The following is a 20,379-nucleotide window of genomic DNA, read 5'->3' on the forward strand; positions in this document are numbered from 1 at the left end:
CAGTCTGCCCTGTACAAGCACCCCACTCATACAGGGCTACTAGTTCCATCCAGCCAAGACGGGTTGTGCAGGAGGTAAGATCAAGACCGACTGTGCGCCTCCATAGCCCTAGGTTTCCAGCTCTTGTCTCACGTGCGGACCCGGAAGTACGTCAGCCCAGTCTGACTCGTCCTGTTCCCGCTCCCCGCACTAGCCTGGAGGTGCGTGTTCCCAGTCTGGTACGCCCAGTACCAGCACAAGGCATCTAGTGCGTAAACCCAGCCTCGCCAGTCTAAAGTCGCCAGAGCTGCCCGCCAGTCAACAGTCACCATAGCTGCCTGCCAGTCAACAGAGCTGCCCGTCAGTCAACAATCGCCAGAACTGCCCGTCAGTCAACAATCGCCAGAACTGCCCGTCAGTCAACAGTCGCCAGAACTGCCCGTCAGTCAAGAGTCGCCAGAACTGCCCGTCAGTCAAGAGTCGCCAGAACTGCCCGTCAGTCAAGAGTCGCCAGAACTGCCCGTCAGTCAAGAGTCGCCAGAACTGCCCGTCAGTCAAGAGTCGCCAGAACTGCCCGTCAGTCAAGAGTCGCCAGAACTGCCCGTCAGTCAAGAGTCGCCAGAACTGCCCGTCAGTCAAGAGTCGCCAGAACTGCCCGTCAGTCAAGAGTCGCCAGAACTGCCCGTCAGTCAAGAGTCGCCAGAACTGCCCGTCAGTCAAGAGTCGCCAGAGTGGCCAGCCTGCCCGGAGTCGCCAGAGTGGCCAGACTGCCCGGAGTCGCCAGAGTGGCCAGACTGCCCGGAGTCGCCAGAGTGGCCAGACTGCCCGGAGTCGCCAGAGTGGCCAGACTGCCCGGAGTCGCCAGAGTGGCCAGACTGCCCGGAGCCGCCAGAGTTGCCAGACTGCCCGGAGCCGCCAGAGTGGCCAGACTGCCCGGAGCCGCCAGAGTGGCCAGACTGCCCGGAGCCGCCAGACTGCCCGGAGCTGCCAGACTGCCCGGAGCTGCCAGACTGCCCGGAGCTGCCCGACTGCCCCGAGCTGCCAGACTGCCCAGACTGCCTGGAACGGCCAGAACCGGAGCCACCTCCAGATATAGGTGGGTTGGGGAGGGGAGGTGTAGCACAGTGCCGTCGTTGATGGCAGCCACCCTCACTTCCCTCCCTTTTGTAGGGGGGAATTTTTGTTTTGTTGTTGTTTGGGGTTGTTGTTTTTTTAAGGTGCTTCCGGGGTTAGCACCTTTAAGGGGGGGGTACTGTCACGTCCTGGCCAGTATAAGGGTTAATTGTCATTTTAGTTTGGTCAGGACGTGGCAGAGGGTATTTGTTTTATGTGGTTCAGGGTGGTGTGTTAGTTAGGAGGGCGTTTGATTTATGATTTCCGGGTTTTGAGTTATGGTCTAAGTTGATGTATTTCTATGTGTAGTCTGGTTGATCTGTTTCTATGTTGAGTTAATTGGGGTGGACTTCCAATTGAAGGCAGCTGTGTGGTGTTGCCTTTGATTGGAAGTCCTATATTAGTTGGGTGTGTTTGTCTGTGTATTTGTGGGAGATTGTTTAGTGTGTGTAAACCTAACAGGACTGTCAGTGTATCGTGCGTTCGTTTTTGTTATTTTGTATGTTCGTTTTGGAATTTATTAAAAGTTCAAAATGAACCATCTCAACTCTGCTGCATATTGGTCCTCATTTTCCGATGATGATTTCGCCATATCGTCCTCCGACGAAGAAATCCCTGACAGAAGTACTGAAATGTCCACATAAGAACGTTGTTTCTTAACGTTCTCTTAACTAATTGAGAACATTCCCAATGTCAAACCAGTTGGAGAACAAACCAAAATTGTTACTAAATGTAATCATTTTGTAACTTTTAGGATATGTTCTGTTTAAAGTAACGAAACACCATAAAATAAACTTTTTTTGTGAAGTTCCTTTAATGTGCTGAGAATGTTCCAAAGCCAAGCAACAATACTGCACCATGCCCAGAAAGTTGTGGGAAGGTTATATGCAAAAATAACCATAGGACAACCATGTTCTCACCAAGCTCTAAGAAACATATGGTTCTCATAAACGTATGCACTAGCTGGGACAAAGCATGTAATAAGCTAGCTAGCCTCTGGCCCTCAGGACAGGTTTGCCAGTTGTAAACCTCTATTGGATGTTTGCCAAGGCATGTGACCATTCAGTTAATATTATGAAAGTTCATTGGCACAACCACTGTCTCATGTTTCTGGACACAGCGTCATGTCATAAAATGTATAATCTATGTGATTGGCTGATCATACAGTAAAATAGTTATCTTCTATACACAGTAAAACAAGCTACCGCAACCACAACTTATTAGTGTATTTTTGTTAAGGTAGGAGGAAGTACTGTGCCCTTTACCTTTTAAAAATATATCACAAATGTGCAGTTAGGCCTACTAGAAATGGTCCCCTACCGAGCTAGGACACTGCCCCTGCTCAGTATGACAACATCACAAGCGGCCTGATTAATGCATCCACCATGGTGACACCAACCCAAACAAATTACAGAAAATGCCACAGTCCTCCCAATCCATTGTTTATATTAGATGTTAGTTTATTATCTCCTGCCAGCTGTTTTCATACTACATCTCCAATTCCACTAGAATCATATTTACTGGACTTTAAATAGCCTGGAGGGCCTCTGCAGTAACGACAAGGAGAAACATACACAGACCTCAATGCAAAGTGACACAAACCGTAGGTCCGTGACCTCTAAAGCTGCCACTGTTTCATCAGTGGATGACGTAGCTACTATGGCTTCTGTACATGTGTGCAGAAGCCACAGTCAGAAGCCACAGTAGGATAAACAAACATTTACTTCTGCAAAAATAGAAGGAATGCTGAATGCTGCAAAGCTTTGATTTTGATTAGATTTTTATTAGGATCCCCATCAGCCAACGCCAATGGCGACAGCTAGTCTTAACGGGGTCCGACACATAACGAAAAATACATTACAGACTACTTTACAATTGACATACATTTAAAAACATGAACATGTAGGGTGTGTGTGTGAGCAGCTATCAGTTACATATACATGACTGTACATACACACAACAAGTAGGTCACATGGGGAGAGGAATTGTGCCGTGAGGTGTTGCTTTATTTGCTTTTTGAAACCAGGTTTGCTGTTCACTTATGCTATATGAGATGGAAGGGAGTTCCATGCAATCATGGCTCTGTATAATACTGTAAGTTTCCTTGAATTTGTTCTGGACCCGGGACTGTGAAAAGACCCCTGGTGGCGTGTCTGATGGGTAAGTGTGTGTGTCAGTGCTGTGTGTAAGTTGACTATGCAAACAATTGGGAATTTCCAACACATTCATGTTTTTTATAAAAATAAATGATGCAGTTAGTCTTTCCTCAACTCTTAGCCAAAGAGACTGGCATGTATAGTATTAATACAGTATTAGCCCTCTGATTACAATTCCCGCTCTTTTCTGGGCCGGCTGCAGCTTAACTATGTCCTTCTTTGCAGCACATGACCATATGACTGGACAATAATCAAGATAAAACTAGAGCCTGCTGGACTTTCTTTGTGGAGTGTAGTGTCAAAAAAGCAGAGCATCTCTTTATTACGGACAGACCTCTCCCCATCTTAACAACCATTACATCAATATGTTTTGACCATGACAGTTTACAATCTAAGGTAACACCAAGTAATTTTGTTTCCTCAACTTGCTAAACAGACACACCATTCATTCCCAGATTCAGCTGAGTTATTGAACTTATGGAATTATTTGTACTAAATACAATGCTCTTAGTTTTAGATATGTTCAGGACCAGTTTATTGCTGGCCATCCATTCTAAAACTGACGGCAACTCTTTGTTTAGGGTTGCAGTGATTTCACTAGCTGTGGTTGCTGACGTGTACAGGGTTGAAACATCATCATATATGAACATACAGGCATTGTTTACTGCCAGTGTCTGGTCATTGGTAAAAATAGAAAAGAGTAAAGGGCCAAGTGAACTGCCCTGCGGTACACTAACTTTATATGTTTAACATTAGAGAAGCTTCCAATAAAGAAACCCCTTCGTATTCTATTAGATAGATAATGTAGCTCCGAATCCACGATATGGCAGAGGTTGAAAAGCCATAACACATGAAGTAAAAAAACAAAAAACAGGTGATGTCAATAAGATCAAAAGCCTGCCCTAACAGTACAGCTATCGCAATCTTATTATCAATTTCTTTCAACCAATCATCAGTCATTTGTGTCAGTGCAGTACATGTTGAGTGCCCTTCTCTATAAGCATGCTGAATGTCTGTTGTTAATTTGTTTACAGCAAGAGAGCATTGTATTTGGTCAAACACCATTTTTCCCAACATTTTGCTAAGAACTGGCAGCAAGCTGATTGGTCGGCTGTTGGAACCAGTAAAGGCCGCTTTACCATTATTGGGTAGCAGAATGACTTTAGCCTCCCTCCAGACCTGAGGACAAACACTTTTCTCTGGGCCCAGATTAAAGATATGACAGATAGGAGAGGCTATAGAGTCAGCTATTATCCTCAGTAGATTTCCATCTAAGTTGTCAATGCCAGGAGGTTTGTCATTATTAATCGATAACAAAAACACCTCTTCCACACTAACTTTACAAAATTGAAACTTACAATGCTTCATTTTTTTATGCATGAATACGATGGCTAACTGTTCGTATTTGGCATTTCCTGCCTAAGATTGCACACTTTGCCGATGAAGTAATCATTAAAATAATTGGCAACATCAAATGGTTTGTAATAAATAAATAATCTTATTCGACGAAAGATGGAGTTGAATTTCAGTTTCTGCCCATAATTATTATTCTAATTTTTTATTCCATCACTCTTTATATCATTGATTTTGGCTTCTTCTTCTTCTTCTTTGTGATGGGTTTAGTCACATAATTTCTCAATTTGCAGTAAGTCAGCCAGTCAGATGTGCAGCCAGACTTATTTGCCACTCCTTTTGCCCCATCTCTGTCAACCATACATTTTTCAATTGCTCATCAATCCATGGAGCCTTAACAGTTCTTAACTGGTGCATGATTTTGGAAACCTGGCTTTCCTGGATATAGCCCCTATATTGTAATCACTGCATCCAATGGGTACAGATACAGCTTTAGAACAAAGTTCTACAATATTAGCAAAGACGTGATCAATACATCCAGAGGGTCTTGTTTCTGTAGTGTTTGTAAACACCCTGGTATGTTGATTAATAACCTGAACTAGATTACAGGCACTGGTTGCAGTGAGAAGCTTCCTCTTAAGCGAACAACTTGATGAAAACCAGTGAATATTCAAGTCCCCAAGAAAGTAGACTTCTGTTTACATCACATACACTATCAAGCATTTCACACACATTATTTAGATACTGACTGTTAGCACTTGGTGGCCTATAGCAGCACCCTAAAAAAATAGGCTTTAGATGAGGCAGATGAACCTGCAACCACAACATTTCAATAACACTTGACATGAGATCCTCTCTAAGCATTACAGGGATATGGCTCTGAATATATACAGCAACACCTCCCCATAAGCATTCCTGTCTGTTCTATAGATGTTATATCCTTGTATTGATACTGCTGTATCAAAGGAATTATCAGAAATGGCTAATATATGAATTTTATCTGATGTTTAGCAAGTTATTGATTTCATTAACCTTATATTTTAAGGTTACATATATTAATATGGGCTATTTTTTGCCCTTTCCTGGGTAGCTTATCAGAGATAGACATAATATGGAAAATAACAAACAAAGCAAGAAAAAACATTCAGGAGTCCTTCAATCAGTTGGTGGTGTGTGTGCTGTGGGATTGAAAATATGAACCCAAAGGCTTGGCTCTCTCATCCTTTCTAGGCTTTTGGGAGGGAGGGGGGACAATGAGCCTGTTATAGCAGATGTAAGCAATGTCCCCACGTGCTTTGGCAGTTTTCATGGCTGGGATAAGTTCTTTCCTCTTCTGGCGCATAGCTTCAGGATAGTCCTCGTTGAGGAAGATGTACGTTCCTCTCAAGTTATTTGCTCTTTCCTGAACATCTACCTTGTTCTTGAACATCAGGAACTTGACCACTATAGGCCTGGGTTTTCCAGTTCTGTGTACGTGCTCCACTTCAATCTTGCTGTGGTCCATCTTCAGTTTCTCAATGATCATTTCTCTCACTTTATCCTCAGACTCCGTCCAGGTCTCGTGGAGATTCTGCAATTCCATCCACAACAGTGTTGTTCCGCCTTGATTGTCCCTCGAGATAATCGGAGTTCTCCGTCATTGTTATTGTGGATTCAAATACAGAATGGATGTCCTCTCTCAATGACTTACAGATTGCTATTATCTTGCTGTTCACCTTTTTAAACTCATCGATCTGACCCTGGGAGAACTGCAAACTGTTCTTCAGGTCCTGGACCTCTCTGGTCAGATCATCCATTATTTTCTTAGTTGACTCCAGCAGTATTTGGACACAACACTTGAAACTTTTTCTTGTTGTAACAACTGCTTGTAGAACTATTTTTGTTTGTTTAAAAGATCCTTCACCTGTGATAGAGAGACACCATTGTCCTCAACGGTGCTCCCTCCGGCTTTGGTCTTTGTCATAGTAGAAATGTAGGCTATGCTGTTACTCCTCGCAGTTCCAGACCGGGCAGGTCACAGGACAGATGGAAACAGCAACAAAGAGCAGGGATTCAAACAGTCACACTCCCGGGACAATCCGTGGTCCTAGCCACAAGGGCAGTAGGTGGTGTACAAGCTGCTAAGGAAACCTGGCTAGCTTGATAGCTAGCAAACGTTAGTTAGAAGCTACTGTAGGATAGCATCTGCGCCAACGTGGCTACTTCTCTGGAGTGAAATAGATATGCTATTGTTCCTTGTAATACAGTGAACGTCCCAGACCTTAATGTGATGTTACATGTTGACAATTGTTTGAAAATAAATCAGTTAATTCATAGTTATTTTACAAAAGAAAGCCACAAGAAAGATGTGTTTCAATGCATCTACTAAAGAGGAGAAAACATTGATGTAGATAATTTGATTAACCATAAATAAGGTATCTATTGATGAATATAGAGGAGTGATTTGACTGTCCTTTTTACTGTTTAAAGTGAGATCAGGTCAGATTAAATGGATTGTCCAGTGCTGCCAACCCCTGTGCGTTAAATGAACCGACTCGGTTACATTGGGAACTAAAAGCTCATTATCAATTAATGACTATCCAGACCCCTGTATCCTTACAAGTACATTAAATCCCTAACTACCAGATACTAAATGATTAATTGAGGACTAATTAGGTACTAGGAAGAACTAAATAAGCACCTTGTACTTGGCTTCCAAAGGCAAAGCGTTTAGTCCCCAGACAGGCTGGGCTAGAGGAGTAGAGTCTAGTAAAGCAGACGTTTCTCATTCATGATAGCTGACCTTTCCTGACCCAGACTGAACAGAATGTATTTCCCAGACCCTGAGAGAGATCCTGTAGGACTAAATGACATAACAGTACTCAGTGCTGTACTCAGTATCCACAGTGGAATACTTAGTCTGGACTCACCACAGTTTGGTGATTGACCTGAATAACCTCGTCTCCCGCATGGATCTTCTTGCACTGGTCAGCTGGAGACTGCAGAGACAGTGACAGACAGTATCCAAGTAAGACAAGTAGAGGTTAGGACACATCGACTGTGCCATCATGGCAATATAAACAGACAGATCATTGTCATCAGAGACCTTTGTCTATGGTTTGTCAGTATAGGTCATATACTAACTACAAGTATGCGCTTTGGCCAACTACTTTGAATTTATTGTCATGCCAAACATGACATACAGTGCCTTTGGAAAGTTTTCAGACCCTTGACTTTTTCCACATTTTGTTACGTTATTCCAAAATTATTCTTTTTTAAATGTAATCCTCACCAATCTACACAGAATACCCCATAATGACAAAGCAAAAACAGAAATACCTTATTTACATAAGTATTCAGACCCTTTGCTATGAGACTCAAAATTGAGCTCAGGTGCATCCTGCTTCCATTGATCATCCTTGAGATGTTTCTACAACTTGATTGGAGTCCACCTGTGGTAAATTCAATTGATTGGACATGATTTGGAAAGGCACACACCTGTCTATATAAGGTCCTACAGTTGACAGTGCATGTCAGAACAAAAACCAAGCCATGAGGTCGAAGTAATTGTCTGTAGCGCTCCGAGACAGGATTGTGTCGAGGCACAGATCTGGGGAAGGGTACCAAAAAATGTCTGCAGCATTGAAGGTCCCCAAGAACACAATGGCCTCCATCATTCTTAAATGAGCTGGCCGCCCGGCTAAACTGCGCAATCGGGGGAGAAGGGCCTTGGTCAGGGAGGTGACTAAGAACCCAATGGTCACTCTGACAGAGCTATAGAGTTCCTCTGTGGAGATGGGAGAACCATCCAGAAGGACAACCATCTCCGCAGTACTCCACCAATCAGGCCTTTATGGTAGAGTGACCAGACGGAAGCCACTCCTCAGTAAAAGGCACCTGACAGCCCTGCTTGGAGTTTGTCAAAAGACACCTAAAGACTCTCAGACCATGAGAAACAAGATTCTCTGGTCTGATGAAACCAAGATTTAACTCGTTGGCCTGAATGCCAAGCGTCACCTCTGGAGGAAACCTGGCACCATCCATACTGTGAAGCATGGTGGTGGCAGCATCATGCTGTTGGGATGTTTTTCAACAGGAGGGACTGGGAGACTAGTCAGGAGCGAGGCAAAGATGAACGGAGCAAAGTACAGAGAGATCCTTGATGAAAACCTGCTCCAGAGCGCTCAAGATCTCAGACTGGGGCGAAGATTCATCTTCCAACAGGACAACGATCCTAAGCACACAGCCAAGACAACACAGGAGTGGCTTAGGGACAAGTCTCTGAATGTCCTTGATTGGCCCAGCCAGAGCCCGGACTTGAGCCCGATCCAACATCTCTGGAGAGACCTAAAGATAACTTTGCAGCAACGCTTCTCATCCAACCTGACAGAGCTTGAGAGGATCTACAGAGAAGAATGGGAGAAACTCTGCAAATACAGGTGTGCCAAGCTTGTAGCGTCATACCCAGGAAGACTCGAGGCTGTAATCACTGCCAAAGGTGCTTCAACAAAGTACTGAGTAAAGGATCTGAATACTTATGTAAATGTGATATTTCCGGGTTTTTTATGTCTATAAACCTTGCTTTGTGGTTATCGGGTATTGTGTGTGGGTTGATGGGGGGGGGGGGGACTATTTAATTAATTTTAGAATTAGGCTGTAACTTAACAAAATGTGGAAAAAGTCAAGGGGTATGAAAACTTTCTGAATGCGCTGTACATGGCATGATAATGAACAGAACAAAGGAGTTGGCTAAAGCACAGACTGATCTGCAAGGGGAGGCTATGCTGGCACAGCTTTAGAAGACAGGTAAATTATGGTTTCCCCCAAAATGTCCATTAACAGTCTAAAGAGTGTTACATTTAAAAACATACATTTTTTTTAAAATATGTAAAATGCTAAAAGTATTTTGTCTGTAATGTATTTTTCGTTATATGTCGGACCCCAGTAAGACTAGCTGTTGCCATTGGCGTCGACTAATGGGGATCCTAATAAAATTAAATAAAAAATTAAAATCCCAGCCACCATTTAGCAGCAATTGAAAGTACCAGATGAGTCATATCACTTGGCAGACATCACCAGCCTCTATTCCTCCCTTCATACCGTGGTGCTACGACAGCACACTTTGTACAATATCTCCAATATTTTCCTTCCATAGGGGCTCAGAAATAACAAAAATGATCAGTCACAGTATGTGTCTGAGTAAAACTTAAACATCACATTAAACAGCAGCACCCATTCCCTCTCCATCTCCTACAGAGAATCCTCCCCATACCAGTCCTGCTTTGAAAGTGTTGCTAATTAGAAGAGCTGTGGTTCTCTGTGCCATACTACCATCTGTAAGCCTCTGTCACCCCTCCTCTGTTTCACCCCCAATTAAACACCCAGATGTTAATTAGGGTGTTCACTAATTGAACAGTTATCCCAGAACCCCAACCAGAGGAGCTGATCTTTATAGCACTACAAGAAGCTCATGGGTCAAAGACGCAAGCCAACGGTAGGAGACAAAAACAAAGGTATGGTAATCGCTCATGGACAGACTATAGTACGTAAACATAAATGGTACCGTAGATCTTTCATGATACAATGGGATGCATGAGATAACGAGCAGCATTAGTTCCGGTGCTTTGGACAAATCACGATTTCGCAGCTGTTAGCATCTTTTCAATTTAAGAAGGGGAGGGGACATTTGGCCCATAGAGTTGCCGGTTCCGATCTCTTCTCAACACATATGGACCCAGAACTTAATCGAGCATCTGACCAATTACACAAGACTTTAGTTCTGGGTTAAACGAGATTAAAGGTATGGGGGCAAGAGTGGGTATGGTTAGCAGAGAATGTTTAAAGTAAAACATTTGTTTTACTTCAGGGTAACAGGGTCCAGAAAGTAGACTTACGTTCTCAGTGGTCCCAGTGATGACATGAAGGCCGTCGTATGTAGATTTGATGTACATTCCCTAAATGAGAGGAAAAAGGCTGAACTTTATTAAACTTAAAAGGAGAATAATGTAGTAATAATGATGAGACTTACACTTCCCAATATCTTGTTATGAAATTTGTAAGCAACAGCAAACAAGTAAAGTGAGCCTGTTTTCTCTGTCATAGAACTATCCTGTCAAAGAGTGAGTATCTTAGACAAACTCCTTGTTCAGCTCCTGTGGAGGTATGATTGAAGGCATCTACCGTGTAGTCAGAGTGAGTACTAACCAGGCCCTCGCTGGGCATGATGTTGGTCAGGTGCACCACCTCCAGATGGGCCGACTGGGACACCAGCGAATCAGAGGACAGCGAAATGATGTGGTCACAGATCCCAGACAATGTTTTACACTGCCGACAGAAGACAGGAAGGGATCATTCTATATGCTGCATCTCACACTGACAACTGGGTAATATGAATTACTGCCTGAATAACTATCATTCTTTGGATGCCTAAATGATACAGGTAACACCAACATAAAGTGTCTTAATAGGGCGTTGGGCCACCACGAGCCGCCAGAACAGCTTCAATGCACCTTGGCAGAACTCCATTGAAGGGATGCAAAACCATTCTTGCACAAGAAATTCCATAATTTGGTGTTTTGTTGATGGTGGTGGAAAACACCGTCTCAAGCGCCGCTCCAGAATCTCCCATAAGTATTCAATTGGGTTGAGATCTGGTGACTGAGACACACACACACACCATTTAAACAACATATACTCCTTTCCCAGCTAGCACATTTGGTACCTTGGAAGTTGTGGGAACTAATGTTTTTCATTTCACATTGGTTGTGAGAACGAAGCCATACATTTCCGGACCGGTAAAACTGAACGTTTTCTAAACGTTCTAAGAACAGAAGTAAAAATTTCACCTGTTCTGGAAACGTTTAGTTTTAGGTTGCAGGGAGGTTCTGAGAACGTTTTACTCTGGTTCCTTGAAAGTTTTCCTGGGAGGTTTTATTAACGCACTTTTGTAACTTCCTTAAAACTTTCAGTTTCCATAATACTGCTAGCTTATTTTGGGTAAACATATACAGTTGAAGTCGGATGTTTACATACACCTTAGCAAAATACATTTCAACTCAGTTTTTCACAATTCCTGACATTTAATCAAAGTAGAAATTCCCTGTCTTAAGTCAGTTAGGATCACCACTTTATTTTAAGAATGTGAAATGTCAGAATAATAGTAGTGAGAATAATTTATTTCAGCTTTTATTTCTTTCATCACAGTCCTAGTGGGTCAGAAGTTGACATACACTCAATTAGTATTTGGTAGCATTACCTATAAATTGTTTAACTTGGGTCAAACGTTTTGGGTAGCCTTCCACAAGCTTCCCACAATAAGTTGGGTGAATTTTGGCCTCCTTGCTCGCACACGCTTTTTCAGTTTTGCCCACAAATGTTCTACAGGATTGAGGTCAGGGCTTTGTGATGGCCGCAATACCTTGACTTTGTTGTACTTAAGCCATTTTGCCACAATTTTGGAAGTATGCTTGGCGTCATTGTCCATTTGGAAGACCCATTTACGTCCACTTCCTGACTGATGTCTTGAGTTGTTGCTTCAATATATCCACATAATTTTCCTCCCTCGTGATGCCATCTATTTTGTGAAGTGCACCAGTCCCTCCTGCAGCAAAGCACCTCCACAACATGATGCTGCCACCCCCGTGCTTCATGGTTGGGATGGTGTTCTTCGGCTTGCAAGTCTCCTCCTTTTTCTTCCAAACATAACGATGGTCATTATGGTCAAACCGTTCTATTTCTGTTTCATCAGACCAGAGGACATTTCTCCAAAAAGTACCATCTTTGTCCCCATGTGCAGTTGCAATCCGTAGTCTAGCTTTTTGGCAGTTTTGGAGCAGTGGCTTCTTCCTTGCTGAGCAGCGATTCAGGTTATGTCGATATAGGACTCGTTTTACTGTGGATATAAATACCTTTGTACCTGTTTCCTCCAGCATCTTCACAAGGTCCATTGCTGTTGTTCTGGGATTGATTTGCACTTTCGCACCAAAGTACATTCATCTCTAGGAGACAGAACGCGTCTCCTTCCTGAGCGGTATGACGGCTGCGTGGTCCCATGGTGTTTACACTTGCGTACTATTGTTTGTACAGATGAACGTGGTACTTTCAGGTATTTGGAAATTGCTCCCAAGGATGAACCAGACTTGTGGAGGTCTACAATTGTTTTTCTGAGGTCTTGGCTGATTTCTTTTGATTTTCCCATGATGTCAAGCAAAGAGGCACTGAGTTTGAAGGTAGGCCTTGAAATACATCCACAGGTACACCTCCAATTGACTCAAATTATGTCCCCTCGGGCGGTTACGTCGGCATACCATTTGTGATGAATCGGCAGGGCTCCGTGTAGTAAAAGGGTCCAGGCCAATTGGCAAAATATGTATTGTAGCCCAAGAAAATTGGCTGATGGGCCTCTTCAACTTACAGTCCGATATGCTCTAGACAGCTAGCGGGCCGCGGCTAGCAGGCTAGCAGATGGGCATTCAGGGGACGTCGCGACGGAAGAGCCTGTTGAAAGCCCCTTCGGGCGGATTACATTGGTAGACCAGTCGTGAAGGATCGGCAGGGCTCCATATCGGCAGTAAAAGGAGTCCAGGCCAATTGGCAAAATACGTATTGTAGCCCAAGGAGTGGCTGATGGACCTCTTCAGCTATGAGATGGGCCTAGCATAGGCTAGCTCCAGGCAAATTGGTGCTTGCTTCGGGACAGATACGTTAGCCAGGAGTAGCCACTCGGATAGCAGCTAGAAAGCTGCGATGATCCAGTTGAAAAGGTTTAGAGCTTGCAGTAGGAATCCGGAGATGTGGGGAAAAGAGTCCGGTATGCTCTGGGATGAATCGCGCTGTGCAGACTGGCAGGAGTTGTCCAGGCTAAAGGTTAGCTGATGAGCTAGCAGTGGCTAGCTGACTACTAGCTAGTAGCTTGTTGCAGTTGCAAACAATGTCTGGCTTTTTTTGGCTGTTTTTGAGCAGTGGCTTCTTCCTTGCTGAGCGGCCTTTCAGGTTATGTCGATATTGGACTCGTTTCACTGTGGCTATAGATACTGTTCTACCTGTTTCCTCCAGCATCTTCACAAGGTCCTTTGCTGTTGTTCTGGGATTGATTTGCACTTTTCGCACCAAAGTACATTCATCTCTAGGTGACAGAACACGTCTTCTTCCTGAGCAGTGTGACGGCTGCGTGGTCCCATGGTGTTTATACTTGCGTACTATTGTTTCTACAGATGAACGTGGTACTTTCAGGCATTTGGAAACTTAGTGCATGTAAACTTCTGACCCACTGGAATTGTGATACTCTGAATTATAAGTGAAATAATCTGTCTGTAAACAATTGCTGGAAAAATAGCTTGTGTCATGCACAAAGTAGATGTCCCAACCGACTTGTCCAAACTATAGTTTATTAACAAGAAATTTGTGGTTGAAAAACGAGTTTTAATGACTCCAACCTAAGTGTATGTAAACTTCCGACTTCATCTGTATTTTTTAACTCCAAGCACAGATAGGACACACGGAAAATAATTTCCTTAGCTATTAATCATGCCAACACATTTCTTTTTCAACCTATAATCTTCTGTTCTCTATCCATGGAATTAGTCTTAGGCAACACCATGAAGGAGCTAGCAAGCCATGTTTTTTTACGCAAACAAATCTGTTAATTTCAAAGGAAAAAGCACTCATTAAGATCAGGTTTGGCCAATTAGTGGACGCGGCCAACACACCTGACCACACTTAACAAGATATAAGATAGAAAGAGTTTTGTTGATGCTGAGAACAGAATGTATATACACGGCTCAAAAAAATAAAGGGAACACTTAAACAACACAATGTAACTCCAAGTCAATCACACTTCTGTGAAATCAAACTGTCCACTTAGGAAGCAACACTGATTGACAATAAATTTCACATGCTGTTGTGCAAATAGACAACAGGTGGAAATTATAGGCAATTAGCAAGACACCCCCAATAAAGGAGTGGTTCTGCAGGTGGGGACCACAGACCACTTCTCAGTTCCTATGCTTCCTGGCTGATGTTTTGGTCACTTTTGAATGCTGGCGGTGCTTTCACTCTAGTGGTAGCATGAGACGGAGTCTACAACCCACACAAGTGGCTCAAGTAGTGCAGCTGATCCAGGATGGCACATCAATGCGAGCTGTGGCAAGAAGGTTTGCTGTGTCTGTCAGCGTAGTGTCCAGAGCATGGAGGCGCTTCCAGGAGACAGGCCAGTACATCAGGAGACGTGGAGGAGGCCGTAGGAGGGCAACAACCCAGCAGCAGGACCGCTACCTCCGCCTTTGTGCAAGGTGGAGCAGGAGGAGCACTGCCAGAGCCCTGCAGAATGACCTCCAGCAGGCTACAAATGTGCAGGTGTCTGCTCAAATGGTCAGAAACAGACTCCATGAGGGTGGTATGAGGGTCCGACGTCCACAGGTGGGGGTTGTGCTTACAGCCCAACACCGTGCAGGACGTTTGGCATTTGCCAGAGAACACCAAGATTGGCAAATTCGCCACTGGCGCCCTGTGCTCTTCACAGATGAAAGCAGGTTCACACTGAGCACGTGACAGATGTGACAGAGTCTGGAGACGCCGTGGAGAACGTTCTGCTGCCTGCAACATCCTCCAGCATGACTGGTTTGGCGGTGGGTCAGTCATGGTGTGGGGTGGCATTTCTTTGGGGGGCCGCTCAGCCCTCCATCTGCTCGCCAGAGGTAGCCTGACTGCCATTAGGCTCCCGAGATGAGATCCTCAGACCCCTTGTGAGACCATATGCTGGTGCGGTTGGCCCTGGGTTCCTCCTAATGCAAGACAATGCTAGACCTCATGTGGCTGGAGTGTGTCAGCAGTTCCTGCAAGAGGAAGGCATTGATGCTATGGACTGGCCCGCCCGTTCCCCAGACCTGAATCCAATTGAGCACATCTGGGACATCATGTCTCGCTCCATCCACCAACGCCACGTTGCACCACAGACTGTCCAGGAGTTGGCGGATGCTTTAGTCCAGGTCTGGGAGGAGATCCCTCAGGAGACCATCCACCACCTCATCAGGAGCATGCCCAGGCGTTGTAGGGAGGTCATACAGGCACGTGGAGGCCAAACACACTACTGAGCCTCATTTTGACTTGTTTTAAGGACATTACATCAAAGTTGGGTCAGCCTGTAGTGTGGTTTTCCACTTTCATTTTGAGTGTGACTCCAAATCCAGACCTCCATGGGTTGATAAATTGGATTTCCATTGATTATTTTGGTGTGATTTTGTTGTCAGCACATTCAACTATGTAAAGAAAAAAGTATTTAATAAGATTATTTCATTCATTCAGATCTAGGATGTGTTATTTTAGTGTTCCCTTTATTTTTTGGAGCAGTATATTTTTTTATAACATTACTAAACATTTTCAGAACATTACTAAAGTTTACTTGTGGTTTTTATGGAAAGTTTAACGTTATGCGAACAACTTGGGAACATTACTTTAAATAGAACCTTTTTTTAAACTTTATTTAACTAGGCAAGTCAGTTAAGAACAAATTCTTATTTTCAATGACAGCCTAGGAACCTTGTCAGCTCGAAGATTCGATCTTGCAACCCTCCCGGTTACTAGTCCAACGCTCTAACCACTAGGCTACCTGCCACCCCAACCATGAGGAAATCTGTAGGAAATGATATGCTGAAGTACTGAATTTCCCACAGAAGAAAGTTCCTTCTTAACCTACAGTTGATTAGCATTAAAAAAAAAAATCCCCATAAAAATGTATCCCGTTTCAGCTAGAGATGTTTTTTTGCATGGACTGCGTCTCAATCAACCGCATTCGTCGATGTCGCCCCTCCGCATCTGGGGTGGAAGGTGGCAGAGCTGCAGCAGTGTTTGTCAGACCAGGAGATCCCAAAAATTGGTCTTATCACGAAAATGTCTGAAGTGTCTTCCCCTCTATGGAAAGATGAGACTCTCACAATGGTGTTTTCCATTTAGCTCTACGAGTGTCAGGGGACTCGTCTGAAGCCGGTACTGCCGATCTGCCAGTAGTGTCTGAACAGTTTGGGCTACACACTAATATGTCCACACCATCAAAAGGTGAGACTCTCATTTTTTGCTCTAGGATGCCCATAAGTCTCACAAGACTCATCTGAAGGTAACCCTTTACCAGTTTTTTTTTATTATGAAAGTACTTTAGTGCCAAAAAGGGGTTAAATATGGGTAAAAAAATATATAAATAATTTTCTGAACTTATCTCTCAGACATAGGAGACATAGGACTGGCACTTCAAAACAAAATAAATAAAAATGATCTGTTTTGACATGATGAATATGTTATTCAATGTGTTTCTATAGGTTAATAGCAGTAAGGCCAAATTCAATGTTTCATCAAACAAAACTCTAAATCAAATAGCTAAATGATCCTTGGTATTACCTTCTTAAAACAATTCCATATGTTAGCTTAGTAGAAACCCAGCCCCGGGCCCTTAGACCTTCTATTAACATTCTTGGAACAATTTGAGAACATGACTTTAAATAGAACCATGAGAAAACTTGTAGAAAATCATTATGCTAAAGTACTGAAATTCCCACAGAATATTTTTTTTACGTTCTCTGAACTATTTGAGAACATTCCCCATGACAAACCAGTTGGAGAACGTTCCTAGAACATTACCAACATTTAAATTTGAACTTTTAGGAAACATTCAGTTAAAGTAATGAAATACCAAGAAAACAATGTTTTCTTGTCATGTTCCTTAAATGTGATGAGAATGTTCCAAAGCCAAGCAACTATCCTACACTATTCCAAGAAAGTTGTGGGATATGGTTATATGCAAAATAACCATAGGACACAAAAATCACCTCAGAATGTTATGTGCTAGCTGGGTTGAGACCCCTCTTTCAGAGTCACTGAGATCTCTTCTTCTAGCCATGGTAGACAAAATAATGGGCAACTGGGCATTTGTATACATGGAACCACACCTGTGTGGAAGTACCTGCTTACAATATAGTATGTAATCCTCATTTAATCAAGTGTTTTCTTTATTTTGGCAGTTACCTGGAAAAGAAGCCACACAGTGTAAGGTATTACTACTACACTGTCTGCTACATTGTCTATTGTGAGCATCGGCATCAAGCATCACTTCCTGGAGTTCAACAGTATCACTTTGTTGGAGAAGGACAAAGAGCCAACTGGGGATGACAAGAGCATGGAGTCACTTTCTTCTTCTCCTGCCTGCATTTTTAGAGAAACAAGAATGAATCACTGTATGCAATTATCTGAGAATCTGACCCGTTTTTTAATGAGCGATTCTTCGGTTTATTCATCATCTGAGACACACAGGGCCTTCTTCAAAGGCAAGCTACGGCTCTCCTTCCCAGGTTTAACAAGTTGAGGAAAAAGAGGTCTCTCATTGGTCTATGCAGCACTGTATGAACAGCGCTGGATACTGTCATGTCCTTCAGATGTCATGTCAAATGTACTGTACGTAGGTTTCTGTTACTGCCAAAAGTAGCACAGTGACCAGAACTTGCTGGCAGTGAACAGCATAGATATAGTGACACAGCCATGACCTTCCATCTATTCCCTTAGTCTCCAGTTGGGCTCTCTCTCCATTGCTCTCTCTCACTTTCTCTCTTGCTCTCTCTCTGCACACACACACACACACACACACACACACACACACACACACACACACACACACACACACACACACACACACACACACACACACACACACACACACACACACACACACCACACACACACACACACAAACAAACACGTCTGGCCTGTACATAGTTTGTCCTAGCTTCTCCTTTATTATTGCCTCACCATCTCTCTCCCTGTCTAATTGCTGTAGGCAGGATTGCCCGCGGGAGCAGCAGGGAGGTTCTGCATTATTCAACACAGACTGCCAACCAAAGGCCTTAAAACTGCGGCTTTTGAGAAATACACAGGCAGACTCACACACTCTTATTAATAATCTAAACCCTTTTCTTCCATAGTGCTTCCTGCCTGGTCGATGAGGAGGACGCGTGTGACTGTATTATCACATGTTCAAGTGTTGGCATGTGCCCCAATTCAAGTTTTGTGTGTGTGTGTGTGTGTGTGTGTGTGTGTGTGTGTGTGTGTGTGGTGTGTGTGTGTGTGTGTGTGTGTGTGTGTGTGTGTGTGTGTGTGTGTGTGTGTGTGTGTGTGTGTGTGTGTGTGTGTGTGTTTGTGTGTGTGTGTTTGTGTGTGTAAAAACAATGTGTAAAGATTCATGAGTGTTTTAAATCATTGTCCCACATAACGTTGGATGATTCACATGCCACTTATTGTGAAAACATTTGATCATTTTTACTGTTTACTGACTACTGTTGCTTATGTTATGACTATTAGGTGGCAGTTAATGATTGGTCATAAGATGTGTAGGTCCTTGTGGGCATTAAACCCCATAGAAGGAAACTCAAAACTCACCACATGAAGAATTTTGTTTTCTGTCTCATACACCGTGCAGTCCTGCAAGACAATTAAAACCAGTTAGAGAACTAATGTTTTTTTTTAAACATTAAAATAAAACTGAGCCCCTATCAGATGAGACAGATGCAAGTATCCCAAGTGCAGTGAAATGAATTTAGCTGGCAGACTGTCTCTTGAGAGTATTTAAAACAGGAAAGTTATTTTCAGTCGGCCTTCATCTATTCCCGACAAAACTAACAGAATTATAAAATGGAGGTATATAGCCAAGTGTTCTGTCAGAGACATATTGATGCACTTGTAACTAGTTAATTAATTCCCTAACCTTTACCAACCCCTGGACATCTCACCTGCTGTACTATGGTGGTTAACTCCAGGCACAGTTGAACAATATTGTTCTTCAGCAAGGAGTACTCTGTCACACTGACAAATGGGGATCTGGCAAGAGGGAAGAAAGTACAATATGCAGGGGTCAGACATCAGAGGATGGGAGAGGGCAGAACAGTCAGTGAGATATAAAAAAGAAACATCTTAAGACAGTATTTGCCTTCCCCAACAACTTTACAATGAAAGAGAACTATATATAAACTATTAGGCATACGCAAATGAAGTTCCTCTGGGGATAATAAGCTACTCTAACAAAACTGGGATGTTCCGATGCATAAATCTCAACCCCCGAAGCTGATATGTAACACCCACCTGTCCAGCCAGGCCAGCAGGTTCTTGGCTGCTCCGATGAGGTCCACCACGGAGGTGAGGAAGTCGTTGGGCAGCCTGCGTGAGGCCCGGCCATCATAATGACCACCTCGACGCCTCCCTGTGATGAAGTTCTGCAGGTTCTTGGCTGAGGCATTGAGCTTGTGGGATAGGGTACGCAGGTTCTCAGTCTCCAGACCGTAGTTCTGGAACAGAACGCACAGTACCCTTAGACCATGGTCCATTATGCTCCCAGAAGTGTTTGACTTTAAAGTTAAAATGTGGATACATTAAGTTCACGTGGAGAAATAACAGTAACTTGCATTGACAGTGTGGTGCGAGTAACATACAGTACTTGTATTAGAAAGCTCATACAGAACAGTGCTGCAGCAAATGTATAGTGCATATAAGATCTAAATGCCAGATATATATAAAGACAAATCCCTTCAGTCACATAATCTCAGATCATCTCAGATTTCCCTCTTAATTTATCTACCAAACCAGGTGGGCAGCTTTATCCTTTGGATCTAGAGTTATTCAAGTTAACATAAAGGGATGCTTGCCTCATCAGAGACACAATGAAGACCACTCATCTGTCATACTCGTTGTCACAATAGTGTGTCTGTTAGAGATGTGTGCCTGTGTGTGAATAGCTGTCTCTGATTCTCCGCGTCTAGTCAACATTAGT

At 43.4% G+C, this 20,379-nt stretch overlaps 1 protein-coding gene across 2 annotated transcripts in view; it reads right to left on the reverse strand.

The window, feature by feature from the left end:
- The window catches only part of LOC106603324 (connector enhancer of kinase suppressor of ras 2), a 64,435-nt gene that overhangs the window by 31,131 nt on the left and 12,925 nt on the right, over nt 1-20,379 (reverse strand). For both annotated transcript variants that reach the window (XM_082974572.1, XM_014196858.3), the window contains exons 3-8: nt 19,695-19,897; nt 19,346-19,433; nt 18,996-19,037; nt 10,785-10,904; nt 10,475-10,534; nt 7,511-7,579 (exon numbers count right to left, since the gene is read on the reverse strand). In XM_082974572.1, coding sequence (XP_082830698.1) covers nt 7,511-7,579; nt 10,475-10,534; nt 10,785-10,904; nt 18,996-19,037; nt 19,346-19,433; nt 19,695-19,897 — 582 coding nt within the window. The remainder of the gene's footprint in view (nt 1-7,510; nt 7,580-10,474; nt 10,535-10,784; nt 10,905-18,995; nt 19,038-19,345; nt 19,434-19,694; nt 19,898-20,379) is intronic.

The sequence above is a fragment of the Salmo salar genome, chromosome 04 (assembly GCF_965601325.2).
Source record: "Salmo salar chromosome 04, fSalSal1, whole genome shotgun sequence".
Lineage (NCBI taxonomy): Eukaryota > Metazoa > Chordata > Actinopteri > Salmoniformes > Salmonidae > Salmo > Salmo salar.